This window comes from Pinus tabuliformis, chromosome 3_2, assembly GCF_031772625.1.
Source record: "Pinus tabuliformis cultivar Carrire ecotype Pingquan chromosome 3_2, CPIR1, whole genome shotgun sequence".
NCBI classification, from domain to species: Eukaryota; Viridiplantae; Streptophyta; class Pinopsida; order Pinales; family Pinaceae; genus Pinus; species Pinus tabuliformis.
Genome location: NC_142302.1, coordinates 908,565,811 through 908,589,865, shown reverse-complemented (window position 1 = coordinate 908,589,865; position 24,055 = coordinate 908,565,811). Strand labels below are relative to the sequence as shown.

At 34.5% G+C, this 24,055-nt stretch overlaps 2 protein-coding genes across 2 annotated transcripts; both read right to left on the bottom strand.

Moving 5' to 3' along the window:
• Positions 1 to 314: 314 nt before the first annotated feature.
• On the bottom strand, positions 315 to 1,154 carry LOC149183566 (uncharacterized). The gene has a single exon (XM_089414987.1). It carries the CDS (start codon positions 1,152 to 1,154, stop codon positions 315 to 317), a length of 840 nt encoding a protein of 279 aa, XP_089271113.1.
• Positions 1,155 to 3,503: 2,349 nt separating this feature from the next.
• LOC149183565 (uncharacterized) lies at positions 3,504 to 5,447 on the bottom strand. The gene is made up of 4 exons (XM_089414986.1): positions 5,221 to 5,447; positions 3,968 to 4,115; positions 3,785 to 3,865; positions 3,504 to 3,688 (listed from the first exon to the last, which is right to left on the bottom strand). The coding sequence occupies exons 1-4, from the start codon at positions 5,282 to 5,284 to the stop codon at positions 3,610 to 3,612; spliced, it is 372 nt and encodes a 123-aa protein (XP_089271112.1). The 5' UTR covers positions 5,285 to 5,447; the 3' UTR covers positions 3,504 to 3,609.
• Positions 5,448 to 24,055: the final 18,608 nt, after the last annotated feature.

Below are 24,055 nucleotides of genomic sequence, written 5' to 3'. Positions count from 1 at the left end.
CTAGGGATCTCGTTACATATTCGGCGGACTGCCTCCTGTCTATCCACTTGAGGTTCAGTTAGGAGGTTTTTATAGTAATTCACCAAGGTCTCCTCCATTTCCTCATGTTGGGTTTGTCTTTCCCCGACTTCATTCTTCAAGGAGAAGATTATGTTGCTCTGCCGGTGTTGGATCATTGCTTTGTGGAAAAATCTAGTGTTTTTTTCGCCCTCTCGCAGCCAATTCACTCTTGACTTTTGCCTCCATAATATCTCTTCTTGCTTCCTTCGTTCCTCTAGTTGGCTGACTAATCTGCCTTCTTCCAATTCTAGGGCCTAGCTTCTCCCATCTCTTATGATTTCTTGTTGTATTGCTTCCATCTTCTGAGTCAGTTGTTGTTGGTCCCTTAGTATGTTTCCAAATTCCTGTTGATTCCATCTCTTGATGTTTTGCTTAAGTTCCTTTAGCTTACGTTGAAACGTTTGCATTCTGTTTCTACCCCTTTGTTCACTCTGTGTCCACCATTCCTCCATCTTGCTGATGAATTTTGGGTCCCTGAGCCAAAATGCTTCAAATATGAAGGGTCGCCTTTTGGGGTTGGCTTTGAGATCAATCTCCAATCTCACTGGCCAATGATCTGATCCCATTCCAGGGAGTATCATTGCCTCCATGAAAATGTCTCTGCTTACTATCTCCTCTGATATTAGAAACCTGTCTAGTCTGGATGCAATTTGATGTCTGCCTCCTCTTCTGTTGTTCCAAGTATAAATTCCATTTGTGGTTGGAAGATCCACTAGTCTTTGGTTATTTATGGTATCCCCAAACATCTCCATGTCTGCATCCTCCCTACGTATTCCACCTCTTTTTTCATTCAATGATTTTATCATATTAAAATCTCCTCCTATTATCCAGGGAATATTATGATACAATCTTCTCACTTTTATCATGTTATCAATGAAGTTTTTCCGCTCTCCTGTTATGTGTGGACCGTAAACTCCTGTGAGCAGAATCCACTCTTGTGATCCCAGGTTGTTGAATTTACCTGATAGTATTCGTGGCATACTTGTCCAATCCTCAAATCTGACTTCCTCTGGGTTCCAAAGAATTGCCATACCTCCTGCGCTTCCTGCAGCATCTTGACCTACTACCTCATACCTGGGTTTGAAGTTTCCCATAATCTCTTTCATTTTTTTTCACTAATCTTAGTTTCTTGTAATAGCATAACACTGGGTTTATCTTTCCTCAATCTATCTTTCAGATATCTCTGTTTCCCCTTACTATTCAGGCCCCTTATATTCCAGGTCGTGATTATCATTTCAATAGTTTGGTTGGTTGGTGGAACACCTCCGATAATGGCACCACTCGTCCTGAGTTAACCAACATTTCCCCTACCATTTGTATGGATTCACTCATGGGTCTTCTGCCTCTTTTCTTCCCTACTTTGCCTGTTGCTCCCATCTCCGATCCTTGTCCCCCTTGTGATCCAAGATGCTCTGGTTGAGGTACCACCATCGTTCCTTTTTTCATTTTGTACTGTTGGAACATTTCCTTGTAGAGTTGTTTTTGATCTTCTGGGATGAATCTCTCGTCCAAATGTCGCCACTCCTGCAATAATCTTTTCATTACTTGTTCCTCTTCGCTGTAATTTTCCTTATAAATGTCTATCTCCATCTGATTTTGCTCTGTTTGCTCTTTGTTGATTTCCACCTCTCTCTCTTCCTCTGTGATTACCATTACCTGCTCTTTTCCTTTTTCTTTCTGATGTGGTTCTTTTGGTTCGTCCTCATTTTCAGCTAATGTCTCTTCCATTTCTTCCTCTTGTAGAACTGCAAATTTATTCTGATTTTCTTTCTCCTTTTCCTTCGGTGGTTGCTTATGGCTGCCTGGTGGTTTCTGGTTCCTTTTCCTTCTTTGAAATTCCTGGAAGCCATCTTCCCTTACCTTGTTTGATTCTTCTTCATTTTTGTTTCCTTGAGTATTCTCTGGGATGTTCAGTGGGTAGGATCTAACAAGATGGCCGTATTCATGACATCTCCTACACTGGAACGGTATATGCTCATAATCAAGGGGTTGTTGCCATACTTCATCATGATATTCTACTTCTATGCAGTCAGGGAGGGGCTCAGTGATGTTCATGTAAACACATATTTGAGCATAAGAAATGTACCTTCCTTTTCTTGTTGTATTAGCCACCTTGACGAAGGTTCCAATCAAGTTACCTATCCCTTCCAGTATTTCTGGGTCCCAAAAATCCGTTGGAAGACCGAACAGTCAAACCCAGATCGGAGCCGCCATCATCTTTTCCTGATCTGGGTTATAACATTCTTCCCAGTGCCTCATAAATAGGCCCGCATTATTGAAGAAGTATGGTCCCTCTTCAAAGACCTTTTCCTTGTCTGCGAGATTTGCAAAAACTACTGAGAAAAATCCTTTAGCACCGAGTTTCAGATCAATATGTCCTTTAGGTTGCCACCGCTGTTGTATCCATTTTATCAGTTCTTTTTCTGTTGGCCAAACTCCTATAAATTTACAGATCAGAGCGTGATCTTTCATGTATCCTCTGTACTCCTCTAATTTGTTATTAGGGATGACAAACCTGGGTTTTTTAACTACTCGAGGAAGGCATCTTCCTCCCAGCCCCACCTGCCAGCGCGCTCCCATCACCGGTGTATTACCCCTTCTTCCTTGTGGCCCGTGAGTTCCTTGTCTGCTTGCCTCCCCTGCTGTTACATTCTTGTAGGAGGGGCTCTCGCCCCCCCCTTCCTGACTCATCTTGCCCGCAGCAGGCCTCTCTTACCTTCCGACGTCTTGATCCTCTGAAATGCTTTCGTAGTCTTTTGTCCTTATCCACCAAAACTTCTGCGCTCTGGTGCTATTGCAAGTTTGCTAGGGCAAACCTGCATCAAACCCTAGCTCCGCCTCCAGGCATCCTTCTAGCTCAAAATAGTCTCTAATTTGAATATAATGCAAATTTTGAATTAAATATACGAAATAAACTAGCACGATTAAATAATTGGTAAATGTAAATAAACATCAATTTATAATAAATATCAAAACATATTTTATTATAAAATTTAATTATTATAATATTATTCTAAATTATGATTATTATTAATTAAAAAATATAAATATTTTAAAAATACTTTAATTTATAAATACTATTAAAATATATATAAAATAATAAATAAAAATTAAATAAATATTCATAATTAAATTAAAACTCTAAAAAAAAAAAATATTTCAAAATAAATACCCCTCACATAATAAGTATGTGAGAAACCAAAAATTCGAAAAAAAAAAAAAAACCGGGAAGCCCAAATATCAGCCTCACCAACCATCCATCCAAATACGTAAAACTAAAATATTAAATGAAGTAAAATATCACCGATTGTGAAGTAAATTAAGTAAAATCTCCGATTGTGAAGGTCACCAGTAAACAATAATTCAGGAGGCGAAACATCTATGATGTTTATATGTCACAGCAGCGTAATCAATCTGCCCCACACAGAAGGAGCGCCTGTCATTATACCCAAAGTTTCTACGCGGCTCTGTGTCGTGTCAGAGTCTGGGATGGCATTCATTGTAAGATTCAAAGCCGACTCTAAAACATTGAGGGGTGGATATGGGAATTCACATCAAATAATTCGTTAATCTACTGTTTGATCTGAGCTTCCTAATTGCCTCCCTCTTACGATCTACATCTGCCATTCTGCAAAAATGATACCGTTAAACCCTAAAGTTTTTCACTTTTAAGATCTTTAAATACCACAGGTACCTGAATGAATGAAGTGCAACGGAGACATACTGTGAGGCTAAAGCGTGGCGTGGCCGTTCCTGTAAAATGTCACGTCGCAGAGGAACTTTATTTAGGGTCATCGCAGCTAACCTATTGTGAAACATTCAATTATTTTAATCTAAAAGCAATTATACAAAACACAGTAACCTAAACGATTGTGAAAAATACAGATCTATTCAACTTATTTAATACCTTTGATCAAGACTTGCTTCTGTTGGAATGACATCGGGCTCCATGGAAGAATCGTGTGTGGGTGTTGCCATCAGCCTGTAGCGATGATGATAGCGCCGACTCGAACGCTGTAGCTGCAGGATAGGGAAAGCAAGGTTTTGCCAAAACTCTGATGAAATTTTTTCACATTAGAAAGGAGAAAAAGAGAGGATTTTCCAAAACATTAATCTACTTAACCTGAACCACTTTAAACACGCGGGCAAGCGAAGGAGCATTGTCCTTCCCACCAACGATTCCAGAACAAACAAGAATCCAGACAAGTTCATGATTTACAAAAGGCCAAAAAGAAAAGGATTTTTCAGAAATTAATCTACTTAATTCGAAACACGCGTGCAAGCTGCGGAACATTGTCTTCCTTGCACAAACGAGATTCCAATTTCCAGGTAAGATCAAGTAACATGTTACTTAAGTGATTTTTAATGAAATGAAATGAAATGATATTTTAAGGTCTGAGAGATTAAAAATAGAAATGAAATGATATTTTAAAGTCTGAGAGATTAAAAATAGTCTATAAGATCATTAGTTCCCTTTTTTTCGCTCTTTGTAATTCAGTCTTTTTCCGATTTAAATTGATGATGAGTGGACCCAACCTTCCAACCATCCCCTCCCTAAAAAGACAATGCCAAGAAACTGATGCTAACATGTTCTCACCGTGGTGTTTCACACAGAAGTTGATGTGAGTTGGTCCTTAATTGAGCAATAAGAACCTTTGCCCTCCACAAAATGCTAGCTCCAATGAACTATTTTTGTTGTAAATCACATGTAGGGTTGAATTCCTCAATGTAATATTTCTTCCTTCTACCCAACTCCTTTCCCCATACCTTTTACAAAACTTCTAGATAACAAAATCCTTTAGCTCCTTGCTATCTGTGGGACAGGCATTGAGGTAGATATTCCATTTTTGCATCCATGTGTAGTTTTGTTTCATCCATGTTTTCTTTCTTTTCACTGATGCCTTCATTGAAGATAACATTAGGCCATCTACCTACTCTCATTTGTTCAATTCTTTTTAGGTATCTTACCACCAGCACGATAACAATTGCTTCAATGGAAGTTGCACCTGTTTCACTCAACATTATCTCATAAGTTACTTTTTATTTTGAACTTATCATAGTAATTGCTTTAATGGAAGTTGCATCTGTTTCACTCAACATTATCTTATGAAATACTTTTTATTTTGAACCTATTGCAGAAATCGAAAAATAAAATTCAGATTCCAGAAAGACAAACGGGAAGACCGCCGCCTGAAGTGTTGGTACCTGATTGATGCGATCCCATCCTTTGGCCGATATCACTGCGAAGTTACTATGAGAGTCCCTAGACTTTCAAGTCCAACAGCCTTAATATTACTAAAACTGACTTTTCCCTTAATCGCAAGCCTCATCATATAAAGTTCAAGCCATCTCATAAACTTCAAAACGCTAAAAGCATGGAAAGAAATGTTCTTCAAGATTGCTGAAGACGATGAATCATGACACTAACCAGACGATGAATCACGACACTAACCAGATTTCTACTGCAAGGTTATCATTTCATATTATTACGAGTTATCATGACACTAACCAGATTTCTACTGCAAGGTTATCATTTCATATTATTACGAGTTACCATCTGTCTGGTGATCTGGCAGGATGGAAAGCCCTAAAACGTAATTTGGAAACGGCAAAAATTCATGCCTACAAAACCTGATCAGAGCAGATATTCAACCCTACCTTTTGTCAATTTATCAAACGAAAATGACACTAAACAGATTTCTACTGGAAGGTTATCATTTCATATTATTATGAGTTACCATCTATCTGGTGATCTGGCAGGATGGAAAGCCCTAAAACGTAATTGGGAAACGGCAAAATTTCATGCCTACAAAACCTGAACAGAGCAGATATTCAACCCTACCTTTTGTCAATTTATCAAACGAAAAAGGAAAGCACACACTTCACGGAAAATTTGTGTGGAATAGGCCAGTAACGCTCCGAAGCTACCAAATCCCACAAAAAGGCTTCGTTTCAGCCACGACATTCTAATGCCTACATATTAAATTTGATCAATTTAAGCAAGTCTATAGTTTTCTTTTGCCAATTTGAAGGATTGCTAGTTAAAAATTCCGGTGATCCGAAAAGAGCTTGGAGCATGAACGACTTTACCTTGATCCAACTCATCACATGCACAAAAGGCTTTGCCGAGAAGGACGACACGCCGAGTCATAATACTGTGGGGTTAAATTCGGCTACGTCTAACTGCTGAAAATAAAGGTCTAACCGCTCTTAAATTATTTTAATTGATGTAAAAGATTGACAGAAAAGTTTTTCAGGCCCACATAGAAACAGAATACGACGAAGACAGATGCCGCCCTCTTTAAAGCTGTAAAGCTGTCAATCCCAGTAACCGCAGCGGATATATATATATATATATATATGAAGCTGTCAATCCCAGTAAACCGCAGCGCGCATATATTTACACATATATATGAAGCTGTCAATCCCAGTAAACCGCAGCGCGCATATATTTACACACACATATGCTTCATACAAATTGCTGAGTTGGAAGCTGTCAATCTCAGTAAACCGCAGCGCGCATATATATATACACACATATGCTTCATACAAATTGCCAAGTTGGAAGCAGAGCTCATAGGGTGATTGATATTGTCGTTATGTTATTTTTTAATATTTAGTTAATGGTTTTTTTAATATTTAGTTAATATATACACACATATGCTTCATACAAATTGCTAAGTTGGAAGCAGAGCTCATAGGATGATTGATATTGTCGTTGCTGACATTTTTTAATATTTAGTTAATGTTATTTTTTTAATATTTAGTGAATGGTTTTTGGGGCATGATTAGGTAATTTTGTGGAAATTTTTTAAAATCTAAATTATAGTGGTTATGTTTTAGAATTTGAGATGTTTAACCAATAAATGAGAATGTTTTTGAAAATTATCATCTTTTTATATTATTAAAAATTTAATTAATTTATTTAATATTTTTTATTATATTAATTTATTATTTTTTAATATTTTATGTAAATATACATAAAATAATCATTTTTTTAAATATAAATATGATGATGATGATGATGATAGTGGTTAACGTCCATTGAGACCAAATTGGTCTATCGACCGATAATTTTCTTAGTTTTTAATTGTTTGGCTCCTCGTCTTTCTTGGCGAGATTGATGCTATAGCTTTCTTTTTTTTCTCTATGGTCTTCCAACTTCCTTTATCTTGCATCTCCTTCATCTCTTCTTGTTCTTAGGACATTGGTGTCTTAGCTTCGCGATCTATTGTGTTCGTCCTTTTGAAGATAGTCGGAGAAGAAGTTTGGTCTGGGAGATCTGCTTTACTGTTAAATGAAGATTTATTTTGTGCGATATTCGAATCCTCATAACTGTTGATGCTTGACGGGACGAGGCTTTCTCCATGCTTGCCTTGAGAGTTGTTTCTTTTTTGCCTGATTTCTTGTGATTCAAAGTTTTCTCTACAGTATTCTTCTTTGATGACAGTGTAGTGTTCTTTTTGTGCTCCTTCCCACCATGTAGATCTGTGGTGGTTTTTTCTAGAAGAATTTTTCTGGGAGGCTTTTGGGCAATTTTTGGCTAGATGGCATGTCTCAAAGCAGGATCGGCATCTGAAAAGGACACTTTCATAATCGAGTTTCTGGTTCCACACATAGTCTTTACTTGTTAGGTTTATTTCAACTGGGAATCCGGCGCTGAAGTCCATTTCCACACAGATGTGTGCATAGGTGGTTTTGTCATATTCCTCTATTTTTGGTCACCTGCAGTAAAATTTCCTAATTGCATTTCCAATGGCTTTTAGCGAGGAGAGATTCCAAAGATGCAAGGGTAGGCTTGGCAATCTCACCCAAACTAGTGCTGAGGTTATGACTATTGTTGAGGGGTCGAATGATGGGTTCCATGGCTTCATGAATAGGCCTAAGTTTTCCCAAAACCAAGGGCCGGAATCTAGAATACATTGTCTGCTTTCAGGATTTTCAAAATCTACTATAAAGAAACCCCTAGCAGAGGGGTAGATATTAATTTCATCAGAAATGGCAGGCTTCCATGCCTATTTTATATATATATCTATATATATATATATATATATATATATATAAACAATCTATTATATATCATAATATTAAGGACTGATTTTATTCTTTATCTTCTTCTATTAATATGATGGCAATTTCCTACGTCTCATATCCTTTAGATCGTAAGTTTTTATAGATTATTTTAATTTTAATAATATTGGTATTTTTAAAATTTTAGGAAAAATATATTTTAAAATAAAATTAAAGAATTTTTTATAATATTTTTTTTTATTTAAAATAAAAATTAATATTAATAAATTTATTTTCAAGTAAACATATGTAAGAGTATTTTATTATTTATAAATTTATATAAAAGTATATATAAGATCTCTATTATATAGTAATGGAGGAGGTTAGTGTTGGTTATTGATAATTATGACAATTTCATATCTCTATGAGCCTACAATTCGCTATACTTAGCTCATAGGGAAATGAGGGTGTTGTAATTTTTTCTGACACTTTTAAAAGTTACAATTTTTTTTGAAATTTTTCAAAATTTGCCACTTTCTTTCAATCTTATCATTGCTTTCGCAAATGTCTTCCTTTAAAGATCATTCTGTCTAACTCTTTCCATTATCCTTGCCTTGGCAAATACCTTCCTTTAAATATCATTCCATCTAACCTTTTCCATTGCTAAAAGATAAATTGTCTATCAGATTTTTATAAATGTTTCTGAGTTATTTTTAATTGTTTTAATTTTAAATAAAATTTAATTTTATAAAACATATATAATTATATTTTTTTATAAAATTATTTATTTAAAATATTAAACTTACTTTAAAAATATCAAGTAAGCCCAATCTCTAAGTATGAGAACCACATTTGTTACCATGTATTATGAGTGATCAAAAATTCAAAATCAATGAGTTAAATCAAACCTATGTCCCCACCCCACATTTCACACATTAAAACACCATTATATACATTACCTCAAGATGTGTGAAGTAATAAATCTATGGTTTGTCGAGTCTGCCTGTGGAACCTTTAACCTACCCCCACAACGGGAATGTCTACAAAGTATGCAAGCAAATTTAAAAATTATAAAGTGTGTATCGGGGGCAATAATGGGGGAGCATTTTTATAGTTATTTTCACTGGAATGAGAATTTAAAAATTATAAATTGTGTATGGAAGGCAGAATAAGGGGAGCATTTTTATAGTTATTTTTAGTGGAATGCGATTATGGGTGAAAGCTTAAGGTAAGAGGAGGCGGAGTAAAATGAGGTAAAATTATGATGTGTTCCATAAATACACTTCAATACAAAACATGGAGTTTCCAATGCTAGAAAGAGATGTTTCCTTCTTGTGGAATAATTTTCCAGAGGTAAAAATGAGGTAAAATTAGGATACATGTTCTGGAATTAAAAATGAAATTTTACAGAGTAGAGAAATAATGTTTTATGCTATGAATTTAAGGAGGAAAATGCACCTGAACATAAAATTTGGATAAATTCTTCTCCAAAGATTTTACAGAAGTAAATAGGGAAACTAAAAGACATTTTACCAATCATGGCAAAACAAGACATGGTTTTCAAAACCATGGCAAAGAAATAAATGGATGGCTTTATGAAATATGTTTATTAATCTTATTTATTCATAAGTATCTAAATTCAGAGAAAAACAAGATATGGATTTCAAACAATGGATGGTTTTATGGGATAAAATTATTTGAGGAATATTTTGAAATTACATTTATGAAATTCATGAAAATAGAGAAATATGAATTGGGTTAAAAAAATTTATCCAAGAAATATTTTATCAAAATATTTTCCTCCCAAATATTTTACGACAATTGGTTAGCAATACTATGGGGAAACATGTCAACATATAGTTTGGTTTAACTCGAAAATGCAAAAAAAAAATTGATCAACTTGGTGGAAAAACATAAGCAGACATGAGATTATTTTCAGATCTTGGACTTAGAAATAGCAGTCAAAGGGACAACTAGTTGATACAGGTGATAGATTTAACCAAGTTTGAAGGGCAGATAACAAATTTTGTGAAAACAACTTCAACCACTCGATATCCCAAGGCAGAGGACCAACATTAAAAAAACCATTTCAGATTTAAAGGCAACATTCAGGCATCTTGCATATTTTCCAACAGTTCAAAGTCTCTTACATATTATTTAGAGATTATTTTTATTTTAGGTGCATTGTTTATGACTTTATTCTAGAAAAATTGTAACAGCTTTAGGATTTGTAATATCTATATATTGTTTGGTTTTGAATGTAAAAGGGTTGGCTTTTGATGCCAAAACCCTGTCATATTTGTAAAGACTTTTATTATAGGATTTTTGATTGAAGGTTTTTGGCTCCAGTTCATGACATAATTTGTTTCTTCTGTATTTTTTTCTAGTGATTTCATAATCTATTTCTTCATATGTTAAGGTAACATAGGAGCTAGAGTAAGGCTAGGCTTGAGTATCAACTTCCCTGACAGCCCACCACAAAGTTATCATCATTATGGAGACTAGCTAATTGAACAGTCTTTTTAAAACAACTCCTCTACATCATTTAATTGTTTCTTTTTGTCATCTCTTGAATGTAAATTTGTTAGGTTGTAGAATTCTTCTACATGCATCTAATATATTATGTTGATTAATTATTCGGTATGAATGTTTAATTATCATACATTCTCTTCTAATCCCCTACCAACTCTCTAAAGTTATGTTATTTTGTCAAAGTTAGACGTTGGCACCTTGATTAAGTTTCTACAAGAGAGGGATTTATTTCCGAGCAGAGATTGGATATTCATCAACAACCACCTACAAAAAATAACATATCTGACCATTGTGCGTCATAGGCTATTGTTCAGTGATAGTGAACATCATTAAAAAAAGCCTCGTAACACTTGAGGGAACCCATTTTGGTTCGAGGGTCATCTTGAACCTAAATTTTGGCTGTGTTGGTTTCTCAACGCAATTTCATAGCCAAGAACTGCCTTCAAGAAACATATACAACATTTGGCGCAATTGCCAGAGAGTGAAGTAACGAAGAAATCTTTCCTCGAAGAATGATCAAGACTAGATCTATTCCTTGCTGGTGAACAAGGAGTAGGCATTTGATATTGGTTGCAATTCCTTCACCTGACGACTCCACTTTGTTTATATGGCGATTCCACTGGGTTCCAGATTCTGTTGGTTCAAAATGACAATTGCATCTCTTGCTATGATAATGGCATGCAACTGCATATTTTTCTTCCTCATGGAAATGACAAGAAGTTTCAGATCTTTAAAAAGGATGTAATCTTCAGAATTCAGTTGTAAGTATAAGTTTTCTATGGAGTCTGAGTTTCACATTGTAAATATTTTTCAAGTTTTCAACTGCATAGAAGGTGGTCTACTAGTCAATCCAATCCTCACATGGTTGCATTGGAAGCATACCTAACAGTGCATATTTCTAGTTCAGTTAGGTAGAGGTTGTGTGAGACTGAATTAGTTATTTCCAGATTCGGTGTGCAATACATCATTCATTTATGGTGTGCGGTTTATAAATGGGTTTTATTTTCAACAGTATATGGATTGATTAAATTTAGATCAGCAATTGTTTCAGTTTGTATTTAAGGTTTCCAGTATGTAGTTTCGTTGGGTTGAAGTGCAATAAGTTGCAGGAGATAAGAAGAAGAAAATGTGTTAACTATTGATCCCATAGGCCAATGAATTAGGCATTGTTGTGCTTGTCTCCATATGTTGTGTCAGTTGTTTCACTTCAACAATTATTTCAGTTTGATTTTCATATTTTAGTGCGAGTCAGTCTCTAGATTAGCGCCATGCAATATATGGTTTCAGTTTGCAAATGCAACTGCAGATACATGTTGATAAATAGAATGCATGCCCAACAGATTCAATGCACATGTCTACAGATTCTTTGCATCCCATGGGGAGAATTAGTCCCCAGTTGGAGCCTACGTTGTAACTTTTTCTGAAACCTTTAAAACTTACAATTTTTTTTTTTAATTTCCTAAATTTTCCACCTTCCTTCAATATTATCCTTGCCTTGGCAAATACCTTCCTTTAAATATCATTCCATCTAACCCTTTCCATTGCCAAAGGATGGATTGTCAATGAGGTTTTTATAAATGTTTTTGAGTTATTTTTAATTGTTTTGTTTTTAAATAAAATAAAATTTTATAAAATATATATAATTATATTTTTTATAAAATTATTTATTTAAAATATTAAACTTACGTTAAAAATATTGAGTCAGCCCAATATCTAAGTATGAGAACCACATTTGTTACCATGTATTACGGATGGTTAAAAATTCAAAATCAATTAGTCAAATCAAACCTATGTCCCCACCCCTCATTTCACACATTAAAACACCATTATATACATTACCTCGAGATGTGTGAAGTAATAAATCTATGGTTGTCGGGGGGAGGGGGAGCGCTGCATATCTAACCTTTAACCTACCCCTCGTAATTATGGTTTTATTTTACCACTTTCTATAGTTGTCTTCATCCCATGCATTGCGAGACCCCCATACTTAAACCATTTACCATCTACTACCCCCTCCTGCAAGATCGTTGTAAAACTCCTTTTTTTACATTGATTTGAATTTATAAATGTCAGACGGAAATCCCTACGAGGTATGCAAGCAAATTTAAAAATTATAAAGTATGTAACGAGGGTAATAATGGAGAGAACATTTTTATAGTTATATTTACTGGAATGAGATTATGGGCGAAATCTTGGGGTAAGATGAGCTGGAGTAAAATGAGGTAAAATTAGGATACATGTTCCAAAAATACGCTTCAATATAAAACATGGAGTTTCCAATGCTAGAAAGAGACTTTTCCTCCTTGTGGAATAATTTTACTGAGGTAAAAAGGAAATTTTACAAAGCAGAGAAATAATGTTTTATGCTATGAATTTAAGGAGGAAAATGCACATGAACATAAAATTTGGATAAATTCTTATCGAAAGATTTTATAGAATTGTAAAAATGGAAACTAAAAAACACTTTAAGAATCATGGCAAAACAAGACATTTTCAAAACCATGGGAAAGAAATGAGTTGATGGTTTTATGAAATATGTTTATGAATTTTATTTATTCATAAATATATAAATTTAGGATAAAAAAAATACATGAATTTCAAACAATTGATGGTTTCACGAGATAGAATCATTTGAGGAAATATTTTGAGATTACATTTATGAATTCATGAAAATAGAGATATGAATTTACAGGTTAAAAAAATATATTTGGAAAACATTTTATCAAAATACTCTACGACAATGGTTAAGCACTTAAAAGGAAATGAAGACAAATACTATGGGAAAAAATTTCAACATATAGTTTGGTTTAACTCCAAAATGCAAGGAATTCCTTGATCAACTAGGTTGAAAAACATAAGCAGACATGAGATTATTTTCAGATTTTGGACTTAGAAATAACAGTCAAAGGGACAGCTAGTTGATACAAGTGGCAAAGTTAACCAAGTTTGAAGGACAAATATCATATTTTGTGAAAACAACTTCAACCACTCCATATTGCAAGGCAGGGGACCAACATTAATAAAACATTTTCATATTTAAAGGCAACATTCAGACATATAAATCAACATCAATGAACCAATTCCTAGATTTGAAGGCAGAAGATTTTTCAGTAGTTCTAAGTCTCTTGCATATTATTTAGAGATTATTTTCATTTTAGGTACATTATTTAGGATTATTCCAGAAAAAAAAAAAAAAAAGCAACAACTTCAGGAGTTGTAATATCTATATATTGTTTTATTTTGAATGTAAAAGGGTTGGCTTTTGATGCCAAAACCCTACTATTTTTGTAAAGTCTTTTATTTCAGGATTTTTAATTGAAGGTTTCTGGGTCCATTTCATGGCATAATTTGTTTCTTTTGTATGTTTTTCCAGTGATTTCATAATTTATTTCTGCATATGTTTAAGGTAACACAGGAGCTAGGGCAAGGCTAGGTTTGAGTATCAACTTCCCTGACATCCCACCGCAAATTTACCATCATTATGGAGACTAGCTATATGAACAGTTTGTTTAAAACAACTCCTTTGCATCATTTAATTGTTGCCTTTTGTCATCTCTTGAATGTATATTTGTTTGGTTGTAGAATTCTTCATCATGCATCTACTATATCTGGTTGATTAAGTATTAAGTATGAATGTTTAATTATCATACATTCTCTTCTATTCCATACCAAACTCTCTAAAGTTATGTTATTCTACCAAATCTGAATGTTGGCACTTTGATTAAGTTTCTACAAGAGAGGGATTTATTTCTGAGTAGAGATTGGATATTAATCAACAACCACCTACAAAAAATAATAGAACTGACCATTGTGCTTCATAGGCTGTTCTCTAGTGATAATGAAAGATGTTAAAACAATGCCTCGTAACACTTTAGGGAGCCCCTTCTGGTTTGAGGGCTAGCTTGAACCTAAAGTTTGGTCGAGTTGGTTTCTCGACACAATTTTGCTACCAAGAACTGCCTTCGAGAAACATATACAACAAAGCGAAACATAAGGAGTAACTAAAGAAGAAAGGAAACAAAGAATGGGTCTCGAAAACAAGGCCTGAGTAGGTACCCATGCACAAATTCTCTTAAGCAGAGAAAGAGAGAAAAAACCGCAGAAAAAAACTCCCCCCAAAAGAGGGAAAGATGTTAGTGCTCAAATTATCATGGAGATGAAATTGTAGATCCCATAACGATCTGATGAATGGAAAGAACATCGGCCCATTCCAATCAAGAAGTAAAAATTGTTGAAGTACCAATATTTTGAAGATGAAAGTTGTGAAACCTCAATGAGGTCGGTCTATTTGAAGTAGGAATGTTGAAGAGGCACAAATGCGGCAAACATTGTTAACTTCTCCCAAAAAGCTTTAGAGAAAATAGGGGCCAGTAAAGAACTAGGTTAAGGGCTTCAAATAGAAGCAACACCATCAACCAACAAAAAACTAATGAGGCATGTAAATATGGCAACTCAACTCACACATTGTACAACAACACTCCTGAAGTTGTTTGAACACCATTACCATCACGTTGATCAAACACACAAAATGACAACTGTCAACAAGGAAATGACAAAAATATATGTCACCGTCTAATTTCCCCCCTTGAAGACAATTGTGAAAGGAGTGAGAATCAATAGTCTCCATTGTCACTAAATCTCTCCCCTGAAACACAACTAATGGAATAGTGGCAATCAACAACAAACAAATGATGGAACACGACAATATGAATTTTGCAAGCATCTGTTCAATTGATGCCATGACCATCTATTGATCCACCCACAAACGATATTGATGGTCGACACTAGTCCAATAGTCATTCTCTCACGTCTCTTCTGTAACGATCTAAATGCAAGACTACCATGTGACCAAGAATGTTGATGTTTGGGTAATTTCTTCTGATGAGGATGTGGGGATGGATTAGTTCTTGCAAACTCAAAGTTGATTGCAACCACATTATCATTTGAAATGACATTTGGAGCCATGTGATCCATATGTTTATCACAATTAGCGGGAGCATTTTCTTCCAGCATCTCAGTATGAATTTCTCCAACAATAAATGAAACCCCTAGAGTCTCAACAAAATTGGATGTAGATAATGAGGCAATAGTAAGATCATATCTAATACCTTCTCTTGATGTATGCATTGTAGGGTTAATAGGAGAAACAATTCATTTTCCATTCTTCCCAAGTCCTCCTCCAATATATCCCATTTTTCTTAGTAATCGAGACCCATTACATGTAATATGTTTTTCAAAATTGGGTGCAACAAAAGCATGTGATGGGCCATGATCATCAGCTTCATGTTTCTGGCATTCAACATCATTAAGTGTGGAATATGATAAGTTTGGTAGCTCAATATCAACTGTCTCCATCTCATATTTATAAAGACGACTAACTTCCAATTCAAGTTATAGGTTAGACTCTTGCAGCTTTTGAATAACCTCGTCTTTCTCAACCAACTGTTGTGACAATGCATCATAATCTTGTTTCAAAAGTTGATATTGTTCCAATGTTGTTTCTTTTAAATAGTTAATCTCCATAACATGTTGATTATTTTGTTCTTCCAACTCCTTCAAATCTTTTGTTTTTGGGTCAGAAAAAGACTCAACTGCCTCCTCCAAGTCATCAAGGAGATCAATCTTCTCTTGAAATTCATCTGCAAGCATCTAGAAATATTTTCCCATGGTTGAATCTAGATGGTTAACCTTCTTAATTTTCTCAACTATTGAAGTTTGCAACCTATTATTAAGAGTTTTGATTCTCTGTTTGCAATAGAGTTACAACTGACTGCAATTAAATGACCTCTTTATGAAGTTCATCTACAACCTTATTCTCACGAAGTTTTTGCAATCTTTTGCCCATCTTTAAAATAACAAGTTGGAAAATTTATTTCTGCCAGCTACAGAAGAAAAAAAAATGTAAGAGCGTTCATCAACTTGAGGCATAGAGAGAGAGAGAGAAAAAGAGGACTCTTGACTCCAAGAGCTACCATTTTACCTTCTTCAAGAAATCTGTGAGGCCAAAATCCACTAAAATTGGCCAATCCATACACCAACCGTCAGAGCTATAATTTGAACCTGGGACCATATACAAGGCCACTATCAATGCTCCCACTATCAGGCTGCCAACATGACCATCAGTGAATGAACAAAAAAAATGGTTAATTAGCAACTGTGAACGGTGACAACACTATTGTGTCCTTGGCATCATCGATAAGATGCTCTGGTCCTTTGGTGAGAAATTAATCATATTCTTCCCTTTTACCAGTTGATCAACTGTTGAATGAAAACCTAGCCAAGGATTGAAGAAGATTGTAGAACTAAGAACTTTATGTCGTGTTACAAAGAGAAGCACAATCCTTCACAGACATGACTAGATACCCTTGTTCTAAATTTGTTAAAAGTATGGGTTGAGCAAGGATATGAGAAGCTTCAGTGCACTTACAAAGAAGATCTGACCTAGGTTGAATGCAGGTTGGAAATGAGAAATTCATCGATTACATTCAGTTCGCTGACCGTAGCATTGTGCATGTTAAAGCTTGGCTTGTGAAGATGCAGTGCCAAGAAGATGGTCAGGATCATGAACAACGTGATGAAGATGAAGGCCAACAAATCCTGCAGATATCTCCTAAAGTGCAACTCTTTCCGCAGTGTAAAAATCTCCTTTTATAAGTTAAAAACAATCAAATCTCATTAATAGACATCTCAATATCATTGCCTAAACAAAAATATTAGAGGATTCTTCAAAAAGATGACATTTTCAGGACATAATACACAAACAAATAGATTAGAAAAACTCGTTTAACCTAAAAAAGAAAATTGTCTGAAAATGTTATGCCAAAGTTGCCATTTCAAATTTCATTCAGATCTCGAAACCATCCAAAGGGATCTGACATTCAAATAGATTTGTAAATTTGTAAATCTAGAAAAAAAATTGTGAAACCCCATTAAAAAATAAAACTAAACTCAAAAAATAATTCAACAAGGTATGAATTGCCCGCTTTGATACCATGCAAGAGTATTCTATTACTCAGAACCTTATGAACAATACATATAATACCTCCATTATATATCAATGGGGGATGCCTAGTGTCAGATAAGGATAACTACGACAACATGGTAGACACAAGCCCTATGTGAGCTTACAACTCAGCGTACTTAGCTCATAGGGAAATGAGGCATTGGAAAAGTCAACTCTAACATAATTAAAACATAAAATTGGCTTATGAAAAAATAAAATATACCAAATAAAAATGGATAGAGATGAAAAATAAACATTAAATATTCTTTAAAAATGGATAATTAAAAAAAAAAAAACTTACATATCCTAAGAAACATAATAATAATATTAAATCTTATAAAATGTATTGAACGACTTTAAAGTCTAGAGTTAAGGATGAATCTATGCAACACAGTATACAAATTTCAAATCTCCCAATGCTCCGTAGATATAGAGTTAAAGAAGAATCTATGCAACACCATATAAAATGTTTTGACCATAAGAAATGATTTATTTTTCACTTGTTTTATATAATTTATAAATAATTCACATTGAAATATTTTATTTATAATTCACATTCTCCACATTAAAATGTTAATACAAATTTTATCATAAATATATATTTATAGGAGACAATCACACTCTATATAAAGACACGATGAATTATTTTTATTTTTAATATTTATTAAAATGCTACATCCATGTGTAGCCCCCACATCAACACGTATATTTGTTATTGATATATTTTTTTAAATGTTATATGTCAATTCCATATTAAACATTAAAGGAATTACAGAGTTTCCTCATACAATGAAGTGGAAAGAATCTATTAATGGAATAAGAACTCTTTCGCTCTTTTCCTCTCTCTCTCTCTAGTTCATTTTTTAAATATTTTACTCAACATGTATATTAAAATATTTGATTTATAATTCACATTAAATATTTTAAATGCTATATAATAACTCCATATAAGGAAATTATACATATAAGGAATTTTTTTACTTGAAATTACTTTATTTATCTCTATATAAAATTATGTTATAATACGGACAATGAAATATTTTATTTAGGACCGACACTAAAATATATTTTGTTACTAATATAATTTTGTTTTAAATGTCAACTAAACATACAATGATGTACACATCATGTGCTATCCATAATATTATTTTTACATGACAAATGTCAACTCCATATTTAGTGAAGGAATTACATATCTCTATGATACTAAAAAGTAAATTAAAGTTTCTTTAATTTCAATTACTTTCTCTATCTATATAAAGTTGACATAAAATTAAGGTGGAAATTGAAGTATTTTATCTATGGGGGAAATTGATTTTTTAATTATTATTATTATTATTATTATTTTAAACTAAACACATAGAGATTTGTATAAAAAAAATCTAGTTATAAGGCTAGAACGTTTACATATTCCAATCTTCCTTGCAAGTTTGAAATTGAGCACAAAGGCTCAATCCAAAACCAGTTTCCCATGATACAAAAATTTCAGTCCGTTTCCAACTAACAAATTTCCAAAAAACTTCCAATATCCAAACACATTTATATCCCATTTTCACTACTTTTGATTAAATTTAATCTGACTTCTTGTTTTCCTTGGCAAAATACTTTTTTCCTTTCTTCCCAACTTGAATCTAAACTATATTTTTTGCTATTTCTGGTAGGTTATTCTTCGACAAGTGAGCATTGTTTTTTTGAGTTCTTCCTCATCCACCTGATCCTCCCAAGAAGTTGTCTTTCCAACATCGTTCCTTGTAGAATTAGTAGGAAATTTGTTTTGCGTGAGGGCTTGTTTCCTTTCCACTTTCGTTGAGTCCATAGGATTCTCACTGGATTGCATACTAATATTTGTTTCCTTTGAAGCAATTATTTGGCAGTGGGTGCTTCATTTTTATCTTTTGATTCTTTCTTATCCTAAGACTCTTATGCTTTGTATATCATGTATTGATCACCCTAAGCTCCTTCCCACCAGTTGGGTCTTCACTTTTTTTTCAATATTTGTTGTTTTGCAAATGCTTGGGCCAGTTTTTGATTACATGCTCTACATTGGAATGAAACATTTTCATAATTGATTTTTTGAATCTAGATATAGTCTAGAGTTGATAGATTATCTCGGTGGGAAAACCGTATTTAAGTCCATCTGCATACATATCCTAGCATAATTAGCCTTGTACAATTTTTTATTCTCTGGGTTGTGGCAATAAAACTTTCCTAATAAATCCTCAATAGAGGATAACAATGGGAGATTCCAAAGATGTAGAGGGCAAAATACTTACCCAAATAGGAGCCTTGGAGATTGATACTGTAATTGAACCAAAGGTGGGAGACTAGGGCTACATGAAGAGACTAGCACTACCCTATAACCATGGCCTAGATTTAGAAATGGCCTTTTAAACCTTAATATTGTAAAAAAAAACAACAACAAAAACTATATTTCATAGGATAAATATTCAAATCCCGCCAATAAAGGTTTCCATGTCTCAGAGATCCATTTATGCAAATCAGTTAGTCGCTACCAAAACCCAGTATACTTACAGATCAAACCTTGTTTTGAAAAACAAATCACAGTTGAAAGCTTCCTCATCCAAAGGAACATTGAGGGAAGGAACTTCCCAAACTACAGGAAAAACAAATCCAGATTTTAGCATGGCATTATATGAAACTAAGGAAGAGCTTGTTGAACTAACAACCATTCCTGCATAAGATATTGTCTTCTTCACCGGATCACTAAGATTCACCATTTTTCAAACTCCAATAAAGATATGCAAAGAGACCCACGCGATCTAAGCTTAGATAAGCCACTACGAGGGTTTTCAGAGCTATATCCATCTTTCATATGAAAAAGTAATTCATAACATGTAATTAATGAATACATAAAAACTTAATTACTATTTTTTAGTTTGTTAATGTAAGTATTATTTTATTTTTTATATGTAAGGTTATTGGACAACATCTCCCTCCTATTGGGTTAACTAACACCTCTCGACACAACAAAGAAACTAGTGAGAAACATATGATATATGGCTAGCTTATCAAAATTTATTAAAGAATGTATGTTTGACAACCAAGAGTAAAATTCGTGCATTTAGAAATAATTTCGATGCTTAGGTTTTTTATGGACACATTAACACCAAAAAAATATCTAAGTAATGGACAACATCCTCATTTGTCATCAATTGTGGATGGCAGTTCAATAAATCTAAGTTTTTCCCCATGTAACAAAGTTTTCGAATTTTGAGGTTTGAAATTCATAAAAGAAATTTTGAGGTTAAGGGAATCTCAATGTTTGTTGGTGCGGGGTTATGGTAGACTCGGGTTTGGGGTTTGGTGCATAGTCCAGCAGACAAACCTCAGTATTGGCCCTTTCAGCATCACCCATAAAGTGGATGAAGTCTCACCCGAGGTGTTATGGGGGACTGTTGGAACCAAGTTTCCGCAGTCAGAGGGAATTGTTGTGGTTCTGTGGTGCCAAGATTTCAACATACCACGTGGAGGTCTAGACACCTAACCGACAAAAACATAACAATCATTTTAAGGTTATATGACATCGGGTACTTCACAAATTATTCGACTAACTATTTGGCTTGTTGTTCACTATCGAAAACACCATTATGACCAAAGTATCTCATTCATAACAAAATTCTCAATTGTAACATAGTAGCTCACCATTGCACATGCACATGAGTATCATGAAAATAATATCACAATGCTATCAATTCCCCCTGTTATGCAGGATGTTAATGAGTACTAAATTGACATCATAAATTTATACAACAAAAAATTAGACAATAATAATAAAATAAAATAACACAATCGTATATAAACATATATGGGAGCAATCCATTGATATTTCATCGCTTCAAAATGAGGGAACATGCACAATGCGCTACAACAGGTGTTACTTAAATTTGGCTCACCAATCTTACTATCTCCAATAGTAACACATCCAATCAACATTTACACTGCAAAACACTCTCAAATCTAACGGAAACTGTCTCATCTACACATATGTTGCATAAAAACTACAAATCTACAAAACTAACTAATACTAATCAACTAACAACAGCTTAACACAAAAAAATAGTATCAATGACTCTTCTTTCTCTGGCCAAACCTTGAATTGAGATGAAAGAGCCTTATTATTATTCTTTCGGTAGATTCTTGACCCTCCTCAGTCTGCTTTTCCTTTATTTTGGTTGTCCTCCACATCGACTAATTGTTTAGATATTATTTGATTACTTCCTTATAGTTGTCCCATGCTAATCAATTACCTAATAGTGTCCGCTAAAAATATCTGCTACCAACTTGTTACCACTCCACCGACTTCTTCCCCTCTACAAATATCTTTAGATTCCTCTGTCATGATGCATTCCTTCTCCTGTGCTAATCGTCTCAAAATCTTAACTAACAAGATCTACTCATAAGTATCCTCGTCTGCTTGATGATGCAATCTTCTAAGTGCGATGCCTCCTTGCGCTAGCCTCTCTACTGCACACTATATGCTCTTCTTCTGTGCCACTCTCCTTTGCGTGGTACCTTACACTAATACAAACAAAAAAAATATGAAAATTTCTGGCCTCAAACAAGCCCCCAACACAAGACTGTGGCTCGTCCCAAGACACTCAATCCTTCTCCTATCTCCATGGGTTCAGAACAATAATTTTTTGTGAGGTTAACCTTCTACTGTTAGTAGAGAAGTTTGTAAAGGTGGTTAGATAGTCTAGTTGTCCTAGAACTCTGATTCCACGTAAGAGGGAAGTGTGACGCTCCACTTCCTATAGTTCCTTTCAAAATACAAAGAGCGTGAGCTCCCACTATTATTGCTAGAAAAATTTCTATGTATGTCTCTAACCTTTGCCTTCTTTTTGTTGCTCTACTTTCTTTCTTCATTGGTTGTATTTCCAATAAATTGGCAAAACCTCAACTTTATATGTAGCTAATTGATACCTAGAGGATTGGTGTATTGAGTGGTGTATCCTTAGTTAGATGACCATGTAAACACCCTCTACAAAGTCTCAAACTAAGCCATTTCCTATCTAACTACCAAGGTGGGGTTTCTTCTTAATTTGGGACTTCTCGTGCCACCCATGCATGCATGAGAGGGGATCCTCATCCCATTGTTGCAGCCCCCATTATAGGGACTACTCCAACACTGGTTTGCATGATATATTCGTAGATTCCTCCCATAATACCTGTTAGATTAACTTAACTGGTGCACATGTAATCTGTAGTCTAAAGCATCCTTCTAAGTAGAAGGGCCCCTCCCTTTTCTAGGCCACCTAGTGCGATTGGGGCACCACCAATAGAATAATTTATCTATCTCCTCCTTTCCATCTTTGATTCCCCTGACATTGTCTCTTCTTCCATTGATGCATGGTGCTATATCACCAGGAAACAATGGCTCTTACTCATCTTATCTACTAAATTGATTGTAACCCTTCCACTTTATTCTCTTCTACTAGTGTAACTCCATCTATCCCTTACACCATTCTTGTGCTACTCTTCTTCTACCAATTGCTAGCTTCTCTAACCCTCTGTACTCCTGTATACTCTCAGATTTCCTATATCAGTTTTCTGCTACCCTCACTCCCTTGATTGGTGTGTTATAACCATCACATTAATTATCTCTTCCTTTAGATGATCATTTCATTGACTGTGATATCACTATCATTAGATCCAAATCACTGCACTTTTGCAATGGACTTGTGTGAGATATTCTTCGATTCAGCTCGACAATATAACCGACACGTGCCACCTCTTGGAATAACATCAATTCTTTCTCACTTGATCCAGTCCACATCAACGTTAACCTCTTTCAATCATATAACCTTGATAACCAAATACTTGAAAGGATGGTCTACATGCTCTTTCCTGCTGCAACAAATCTGATTTATGATATTGTCAACCACTTTCTTTCACTTCAATGATTATTACTAAGCTAGGGACGGTTGCTCCTATATCTTCACAAGTCGATTCCTTCACATTGTCTACCATTGTTGTGATTCTATCTTGAATCTACGGTTAGATTACTTCTACTGAATGTTGTGATACATATTAAAATATCGTTCTATGTATAATATTGTAGTATAATCACCTAATTTCTATGCATGATTTTTATTTGACTAGGATGCCCCCAACACTGCACATTGTCTACTGTAATGTTAATGCTGTGTGAAACTCCCTCTGGTGCACAATGTTCCACATTTGCATACTAGTGTAACTTATTCTACAACTATTTAACAACTCTTACTCCAAAAAATAGAGAATAACCACTATTTAGATATTCTAACAAATAGCACAAATTTAACTCTAACTCACAAACAACACACTTTATTTATGTACAAAGGGTAGAATTTTTTTTGTCTCCTTACACCTAGTGTGTAGGAGCTCGACTATCTTTGTACAACTTCAACCGACTCCCATTAACAAAACCTTCTTGTAGGGAACCTTCCA

What these genes read in the sequence shown, in the direction of transcription:
- LOC149183566 (XM_089414987.1), bottom strand. Translation starts at nt 1,154, where the DNA reads ATGGGAAACTTCAAACCCAGGTATGAGGTAGTAGGTCAAGATGCTGCA.
- LOC149183565 (XM_089414986.1), bottom strand. Translation starts at nt 5,284, where the DNA reads ATGGGATCGCATCAATCAGGTACCAACACTTCAGGCGGCGGTCTTCCC. An exon ending in TCCCGTTTGTCTTTCTGGAA is followed by an intron (nt 4,116 to 5,220) that starts TCTGAATTTTAT and finishes AAATTTCATCAG; the next exon opens with AGTTTTGGCAAAACCTTGCT. An exon ending in CGCCACGCTTTAGCCTCACA is followed by an intron (nt 3,689 to 3,784) that starts GTATGTCTCCGT and finishes TCATTTTTGCAG; the next exon opens with AATGGCAGATGTAGATCGTA.